The 8,952-nt window shown below is 55.1% G+C and overlaps 1 protein-coding gene across 3 annotated transcripts in view; it reads right to left on the bottom strand.

Moving 5' to 3' along the window:
* Nucleotides 1–2,460: 2,460 nt before the first annotated feature.
* The window catches only part of Grik5 (glutamate ionotropic receptor kainate type subunit 5), a 60,207-nt gene continuing 53,715 nt past the window's right edge, over nucleotides 2,461–8,952 (bottom strand). For 2 of the 3 annotated variants that reach the window (XM_005361128.2, XM_026786373.1), the window contains exons 16-20: nucleotides 8,337–8,502; nucleotides 7,776–8,001; nucleotides 6,325–6,453; nucleotides 6,106–6,227; nucleotides 2,461–3,407 (exon numbers count right to left, since the gene is read on the bottom strand). In XM_005361128.2, coding sequence (XP_005361185.1) covers nucleotides 2,982–3,407; nucleotides 6,106–6,227; nucleotides 6,325–6,453; nucleotides 7,776–8,001; nucleotides 8,337–8,502 — 1,069 coding nt within the window. In that variant the 3' untranslated portion in view covers nucleotides 2,461–2,981. The remainder of the gene's footprint in view (nucleotides 3,408–6,105; nucleotides 6,228–6,324; nucleotides 6,454–7,775; nucleotides 8,002–8,336; nucleotides 8,503–8,952) is intronic. The other variant, XM_026786374.1, reaches the window with a different exon arrangement.

Below are 8,952 nucleotides of genomic sequence, written 5' to 3' on the forward strand. Positions count from 1 at the left end.
ATCAGGGTGTGGTGCGTATTAAGATTAAGACAGTGTGCACACCTTTAATCCCAGCACTGAGGAAGCACAGGCTGGCAGATCTCTATGAATTCAAGGCCATCCAGGTCTAGACAGCAAGCTCCAGGGCAGCCAGGGATGCATAGGGTGACCTTGCTCACAAAAAAAAAAAAAAAAAAAAAAAAAAAGGATGATACTGACTTCAAGGGGACATCCGAAAGACTGAAAACCAGAGAAAGGGACACAGAGACACTGACAGATGGCCTTGGGCAGGAATAGCTAGGACCACAGTAGAAGGAGGAAGGGGGCTTCCCCTAGCACCTAGAGCTTCTTCACAACCCTGTTCTCTGATGGCCTGTTCCCTCTCTCCCACTGTCCTTTGTTGCCATGGTAACAGGAAGGCTGACTCTGCAGCAAAGGAGGTTGGGCCTGCAGATCAGCCTTGTTGCCATGGAGATGAGAAGTAGGAGGAGCCCCATCTTTCAGCTCAGGTGCTTTGCTCTCAGACACCCCTTCCTAAAATCTGTTCCCCTATCTCCGGGATGGAGGGACTGTAACCAACATTTATCCATTTGTCCCTCCCTTTTCTCAATATGGAGGTCTGTGGCTGATCCACAGAGGACAGGGTTAGAGAGGCAGGGAAGGCTGGGGAGGGGGTCTCAGACCCAAGGAAATATGTACTTGTCCTTTCTTCTAGCCAGGCTGGGGGTCAGAGGACCCCCACATCCCACCCCAGAAACAGGCTCAGGCTCCCTCATGTAATCCCTTCTCAGACACTAGCCTGGCTAGACTGATGACTGGTGCATCACGCTCCCAGCGCTCTGCAGAAGTAGTGGGGGAGGGAAAAGACTTCGGAAGGTCACCGGGATGGAGGACGACAGCAGAGCTTACAGGGAGAGGTGGAAGGAGTGAGATCAGAGCTACAGATAGGAGCCATCCCAGAGCCAAAGAGAATTACAGACACAAGACAGAAGAAAAGATCTGCGAAGGCAGAGGAGGAAAAACAAAATAAAGCAAAATAGGAAGACTGTAGCAGACATGTTCACTGAGAGTGACGGACACGGAGAACCTTAGAATGCTGGACAGAGGACAGGTTTGCCAAACATGGAGACTTGGCGACAAAACGGGGAGAAACTTGGTGGGTTCAGAAATAAGGACAGACCCTAGAGACGAGCAGTCTCTTGCTATTGGGATAGAAAGGGGAAAGCCAGAAAAATCCGCAATGATAGCCACTTCAACCCCAGGGTAGGGTGATTAATCAGTTCCTTAGAGAGAGCTAGAGAAAGCAAAGATGTTGGGGATGGTCTGGAATGGCAAACAAAGCAAGAGTCTGAGACACAGAAGCGGCCAAGTGGAGACTGAGGACACAGCGTTAAGTAGCCTGACATGGAGGTGCGGGGTGGGGGTCTCTTGGGGCGTGGCCTTCTGCCAGGGGACCACGGAAGTCTGGGCAGACGCTGGGTTGCTGCGCGCCAGGCGGGCAGCGTGGGTGCTGAAACGGACAGCTCCGGAGTACCAGTGGAGTCTGAAGGGCGGGCCCAGCTCCTGCCCTCACCAGCTCCGGGTTCTTAATACATTCTCTTCAGAGTTCGGGTCCCCCTCAGTCTTCCTTTAGCTTTCTATGACTTCCTGTCTGTCACCCCAATTCCCTGTGCCCTTTATCTTCCGTTCCATTTGAGTTCCCACTCCCCCACCCCCGCCTGACTCTGTCCCCTTCTGCAATCTCTGTCTCTAAGAATCTCTCCCTCTGCCCCCGCCCCCTTCTTCTCGCCTCTATCTAGCCCTCACCCGTTCTGTCCCCAAGATCTTTCCTCTTCCCTATTTGTCTGCTTCTCCCCACCCCCGCAGCATCTCTCTCTCCCTTTCCTGCTCGGCCTCGATCTGGCTCAGGCTGTGTGACCTTCAGTCGTCCTCTCTCCACAGAAACCTCGAGCGGCGAGGAAGGCGGGGACAGAAGGCAAGCCCACACTTCTCCCTGCTCAGCCTGCCCTCAGCCCCCTTCCTCCCCGCCTTTGCTTCCCCGCTTGAGGGCTGGGAAGGGACTTAACTTCAAGGATCAATCACTCTCGAAGGTGGCTTCACAGGGGTCACACACGCGACCTCCAAGTTCTCAATTCTTTATAGCCTAGTACCATACCGCCATTATAGGTGCCACCCCAGGCTGTAACAGTCCCCAGGTTCTCCCATCCTCCAGCCCCATCTGGTTTCATTCTTTCCGTGTCTTCCCTCCCAGTGTCTCCACCCTTCCAGATCCTGCATCTCTCCATCTGTCTCAGGGTCTCTGTCCTGAGAGAAGGAAGGTCAATAGAGAAGGGGCTGCTGCCGGGACCTGAGCTGACCTGCATGCTTGCGGTCACTGCCCAAGGTGACGAGTGCGTGAATCTCCTGCTGTTCTTGCGGACTCCCAGGATCTAAAAACGCCCATTGACCTCCCACCTCCCAGAAAACCACACATATCCCTAGTTTTGGGGTTTTGTTCTTTTTTTTATTCCAACAGGGACTGAGATGTGGCAGGGGGAGGTATAGGGGCCCAACTGACCCTCTCCCTGGGGGCGTCTCATAGAAATCTGAGGTTTCTCCCCCCAAAAAAGAGAGAAAGAGAAGAGAGGAGGGGCACCAGGAGACACCCACATGTCCAGAGGCCCTCCCCACCTCCAGAAGTGTGGAGAGCCGTGTCAAGTCTTGGGGCGTCTGAGCAGTCTCAGGTTGGGGTCCTCCCCGCGGACCGCTTTCCAACTCCGGGAGCGGCCCCCACAGTCCCCAGCCCTTGGAGTCCTCGGTCTCTGCGCTCCTCCCGCCCTCGGTGCGGGATGGAATGCGGGTGTCTGCGACACCCTCGCTCGAGTCCACTAGGGGGCGCAGGCCCGCTCCGGAGCTGGGCTGGAATTCACCGGGAACTGAAGGCAAAATTGCGGCTTCCTGTCCACCTGGGGCGCATCGCGTCCCTGAAGTCAGTTGGGGCGTATGCCCGGCCCCGTCCACGGTCATTCGTGCTCGGTCAGCTCGCGGGGTCCAGTGGGGCCTGGCCGCGGTCGGGGCGGGCTGGTGGCTTCGGCTGGGGTGCCCAGGCCACGTGGGGGGGCCCCGGTCCCCGAAGCCCGCAGCGCCTGGATGCGCCTGCACTCTTGGCAGACGCGCACGTGCGTGCAGGGCGTGGGAGCCGCGGGCCGGGGCCCCCCGGGAGGCCCCGGGTCGTCCAGGAGGCGCTGCGGACCCCCGTGCGCGCCCGCGTCCCCGCCCGCGCCGGCCGAGTAGAGCTTGCCGTTGCTGAGTCGCATCTCACGGACCGCGCGCAGCGACAGCAGGGCCCGACTCGGGCCGCCCGGGCGCCGGCGCCGGCGGGAACGCGAGGTCTTGCGGCAAGACACGGCGTGGCGCAGCTCCTGCAGCATCTCCTGGCACACCGACACCTGGGGATGGCGGGACGGTCACCGCCGGGCACGACGCGCCCTCTTCCCCTCCCCCATCTCCCTTCTGCACAGCTCCTCTCCCTCCCACCCCCTCCTCACCTCCCAATTCTGTTACCTTAGCCAATGCTTGTTTTCTGTACCCTCTCTCTCCATCCCTCTCTCAGCTCCATGTTTCCTTGAGTTTGTCCCTGAACCTGCCTTTCACTTTCTGACCCCTGTCTTTCCGCACAACATTTTCTGACTGCCCCACATTATTGCAAGGCATATTTTACTGAGTGCTCAGCATTGACCTGGGCACCCCGAGTAACAACAAAGAATAATAGAGAATTCCTGGTTCTTGGGATGTAGGTCAGTGGTAGAGATCTTACCCAACACGTGTAAGGTTCTGGGTTCCATCCCCATCAATGGAGAGAGAGAGAAAAAAAATAGAGCCCAGCCCTCCTCAAGTATGTACACAGAAAACAACAAATGGGGACATAAGACATTCTGTCAGACAGGTGCTTGGGAGAGAAAACAGTCATAGTGTGTGTGGCTGGGCAGGATGCTGCAGTCTGAGACGGTGCAGAAGAGGAAGTCCTCAGTGAGACTCCGTGTGGAGGCTGCATGAGCCTCATGATAAAAGCCCCGCGGGTGGGTGAGACAGAGCTGTAACAGGAAACCCAGTGCAAAGGTGCTGAGATGGGGCCTGGCTAGGGAGGAATGGGGAGAGAGGGAGGACATGAGCAGAGGGCGGGGACCAGCTGAGTAAGGCCAGCAGACCACGATAAGGCTCGTGGTTTACTCTAGCGTCCAACAGGAGGCAAGGGAGAATTGATACAGGAGGCTGAGGGTAGAGAGTCTGCTGCAGCAGGCTGGAGCAGAGGGATGAGAGAGGCCTCTGCGTTGTCCTGTGAAGGCAGAGCCCACAGGATTTGCCGAGAAATAGTGAGGTAGAGGAAGGAGTGAGGATAGGTCATGCTCGCACTCGGCACTGGAGACTCTGCCTTGTGGAGACAGAGCAATGCAAGCTTGGACACTTGGCACTTGCTTCATTACTAGACATCCAAGTGGGACACTGTTACAGACCGTGGAGTTCATGCCTTGGGGAGCTTAGACAGGAGAGTGACTACTACAAGTTTCGGGCCAGCATAAGCTATGTAGTGAGTTCAAGGCCAGTGGGGGCTATATAACAAGGCCTTGTTTCCAAATACCAAACCAGGGTTAGTGAGATGACTAGGCCACTGGGGCCGGTTCCTTCTCTGGGCCTCACAATGGTGGAGGGAGAGAATGGACTTCTCAAAGTTGACCCCTGACCTTCACACTTGCGTCTAAACTCAAAAATTAATAAACAAAACAGTTAATCTTGGGCTGGGAGAGACACACTTTTGGGAGTCATGGCACCTAATCTCTATGTCCCACCCCTTGGCAGTTCTGTGGTCCTCTCCTCCCACATTACATCAGGATTGTGCTGAGTGACAGGATGTGACCAGAATCTTCCATTTCTCTCTTGGATCGCTGCTCTGGGGGATATGAGCTGCCCAGGCAGGAGGGCACTTAAGCAACTCCACAGAGAGGCCCTCCTTCTAGGAACAAAGGCCTCCTGCCAGCTGCCACTAAGTGTATGCATTATGCTTTTAATTCTTGCTCGGGATGCTTGATGTCCTAGGATCTTACAGGCTGGTGGAAGGCTGGCTTTCTCAGAACTGGCCATGTTTTAGAGAACAAAGGGCCAACCTTCACAACAAACCAAACAGTAGTGGGTGAACCTACAGAGACGTAGGGCTGCAGACCTAAAGCTGATGCAGGGGGATTGCCAGTTTAAGGCCATCATGGGCTAAGGGCTGAATTCAAGGTTAGACAGGATAACTCAGTGAGACCCTGTCTTAAAACAGAAAGTAAAAATAGGGCTGAGGAGATAGCTCACTGGCAGAGCACTTGCCAAGAAACTACCAATGAAGGGCTTTGTGGTAGAACATTTGCCTGGCACACTCGAGGCCCTGGGTTCTATGCTCAGTACCACAGATACGATAAAAAAAAAAAAAGACAGCCCTCATGTTCCAAGCCCACCAACCCGATTCCAACCAGCCAGTCCCTCCTCTGTCCTCTCTGTCCTCTCTGTCCTCTCTGTCCTCTCTGTCCTCTCTGCTGCATACACTCTCCGCCCTGCCTTTTCCAGGAAAACGTAAGGCAGACTGGCCCAGCCACTTCCTCACCTGCGTCCCTCTCCTGGCATGTGCCACTCCTCACAGTCTTAGACGGGCGTGATGGGGGTACGCCTGCCTGCACTGCTACCACCCGAGAGGCTGAGGCGAACTGTGGCAATCCTCCTACCTCAGCTTCTCAAGGGCTGGGATTATGCTTGGTTTGTCTGTCTGTCTGTCTGTCTGTCTCTCAAACAGGGTGTCATGTGGCTCAGGCTGGGCTTGAACTCATTAAGCAGATGTGGACAGTCCTGTGGCTGACCGTGTGCCCACCTCTGCCTCCTAAGTGCACCTCCACACCAGCTGTTTCTTTTGTATTTCAGTATCCTGCTTCTCAGCCTCGGGGATCCTTTGTCCAGTTCTCTGACCTGTCACCTCCTTTATCTAACCAGGAGTTTCTTGGCTCCCCTCTTACTTCTGGCTCCCCGACCCTCTCTCCCCAACACCGCTCATATCCTCCCTCTACTTCATCCAAATTCCCACAGACTCCAGCCCTAACTAACCACAGTCAGTCTCACCTCCTCGGACTCCGCTGACCTCCGCGTGGACCAGATGAATTCCATGACCGCCACGAAGACAGCAATGATGAGGCCACAGATGAGCACAACAAAAATACCTCCAATATTCTCCATGCCCAAACCTGGAGGATAGGGACAACCAGGGTATGGGCACTGTGGGCGTGGGCCAGGGCCCAAGGGGCTTCTGGGAAAGAGCAGGCATAGGAAGGGGTTTCTGACCTTTGGCCCTGTGGTCCTCTTCCTTGGGGCACCGGCCGCCCTCCCACCACTTGCGCTTCAGGATCTCCAGCCTGTTGTTCTCTTGGAGCTGCAGGATGGCCAGCGTGATCTCATCCCGGAACGGGGAGCCTGGCCAGGCATATGAGGGGATCACCATGGGCCCCACTACCCCAAACCCCACCTGCCCTGCCACCGCTCCCAGCTTCTACTCCATCTCATCACACAACAGCCAAGAGAGAGGTCAGGCCTGTCCAAGCCAATGGCAACTAGGAAGAGGCTCTCTGTCAGGCGGCTGCCATTCCGAGGAGCCCAGCCACACTGGCCGCCCGGCAGGTCCCCATATCTGCCAGACAAAGCTCTACTTTAGGGCCTTGACTTCTGCCCAGAACACCCTTTCTCTCCCTCCCTCAGGTCTCTGCTTACACAGAGACTCCTCTCGAGTCTTCTATGGCCACTTAATTCAAAATGGCACCAAGTTTTCCACTCCCTGTCAGTCTCTGCCTCTACATCTGTCCACAGCCCTTGTCAGCACCTACTGCTATAGGACATGGCTCTATAGTATGCTTGTCTAATATATCTGTGGTCTAATATGCCTGCCACCTGGAAGGCCTCGTGCATCCCCATCCTTCTTATCCGCGCTCTTTCCTCTCATGTGTTCCCCTCGGGCTCTCTACTCTGAAGTCCCATCTCAATGCCAGGCAGGAAAGAGATAAGAGCAAGTGGAGATGATGAGTGTTTTTTGGGTACCCAGGGGCCAGATTCTGGGCTGACAGAGTAAGCACCCAAGTCTCAGGTTTGAGAAAACCTTAACATGGAAACAAACTAGCGCTTGGGTTTCTTGCACTGGGCAGTGAAACAATATGTACGGAACTATAAACTGTTTCTCCCTGCTCCTTCCTGCTTTTTCCGAGTGGTTGCTCTGAGCTAGGACATAGGCGTGGTGTAGAGAATATGGAGCAAAGAAAAGCAAGTCTTAGCTGAGCATGGTGCTAGAGCTGAGCACGGAAGTGGTACACACACACACACACACACACACACACACACACACACACACGTCCCTAGTGTCCCTAGTACGTGCAAGGTGGAGGTGGGAGGGTCAAGAAGTTCAAGGTCATCATCTACAACCTGACCTACTTGACGGTGAATCCTTGTCTCAAAGAACTGAAAAAGAAACAAACCCAAATCCAGTCTCCCGCGGAGGTGTTGCACCTTGTAGTTCATGTTTACTGAGGAGTACATGCAAAGTCACCTCAGTTCTCTTAATATCCCCTGAGGCTGGAGCTCACTGGTTTCTAGGCTAACTTTTTGTGTGTTTAAAGTATAGAAGCTCAGGATGGTGACCACACCTGTCCAGGGTCACAGGGCAAGGCTGCTTGTCTTACAGAGTCGGGCGTGGGGTATTCCTGAATTCACGCACACATCCCACATTTCCGGTTCAGCCCTGCTCATACCCAGCGGCATGCCGATGCCATAGCCCTTGGTGTCGAGGAGGCCCCCGATCTGGGTGAGGTTGCAGTTGAGGCGCCGGTGGTACTCATTCATGGTGGACTCCAGCAGGAAGGCATAACGGGAGTTGAGGACCCGGGCAATTCCTTCCTCGGTGCTCTTGACAAACACGCTAGGCTGTTTCGACTGCATGTAGTTCCACATCCGCTGGTATGTCTGGTACCGTGAGTTCTTGGCAGAGGGAGTATGAAGGAGGACGGGTGAGGGCCACTCTGACGGTTTCCCTCGAGCCCTGTCCCCTCCCTTTCCCACATACACAAGAGTAAATTCATCTCAGCTTGTAGCTCCCCCTCCTTTCTTCTGACAACTCATACCACATGGCCCAACCCTCCCAGCAGCCTCCTTGACCCTGCTCTGCCTGTGCCACATTAGATCCCCATCTGCCTCCATGTTTCCATTCACTAGGCAAGAGTCACTCTTCAGCCAGGCAGCAGCTCTCCCCCACAACAGGTCAAGTATGTCGACTGCCCTGGTATCTAGCCTGAGAAGTCCTAGGGGTGACCCACCTGGAAGAAGGTCATGGTGGAGCCGGCGTGGATAGTGCCGTATTCAATGTTGGTCTGATCCGCCAGGTCGTCAGCCGACTCCACAGGCACCTCCATGCGCTGCACCGTGAGGAAGGCGGCCAGGTTGGCCGTGTAGGAGGAGATGATGATCAAAGTGAAGGCCCACCTGAGGGGTGGGAAGCGTGAGCCACAGGCTGGAGTCATCTCTTGCACCTTGACCTGTAACCATGGCCCCCTCCTGAGTGGCTCCTCCTGACCCTTGACCCCAGTGGCTCTAACTTTCAAAAGGCTCAGTGCCTGCCAGTTAGGGCAGAGGGCTGGAGTGGGATTCTAGAGCTGGACTCCCGGGGTTAAGTACTGCTTCCAGAAACTTCTGACTCCAGATATAAGAGAGGAAGATTGTCTGGAAATATGCTCTCAATGTGAGCAGCAAAAATGCTGGACAGAATAGAGGAAATCTTTAGCAGTGCAGAGATTAGAACTAGGGTCTCAAGCATGCTAGGCAAGTGCTCTGCCCCTGAGCCACACCCCAGTTCACACTGGGGGATTCTAGGCAGGGGCTCTACCACTGAGCCACACCCCAGCCCCTCACTGGGGGATTCTAGGCAGGGGCTCT

This window comes from Microtus ochrogaster, linkage group LG4, assembly GCF_000317375.1.
Source record: "Microtus ochrogaster isolate Prairie Vole_2 linkage group LG4, MicOch1.0, whole genome shotgun sequence".
NCBI lineage: Eukaryota > Metazoa > Chordata > Mammalia > Rodentia > Cricetidae > Microtus > Microtus ochrogaster.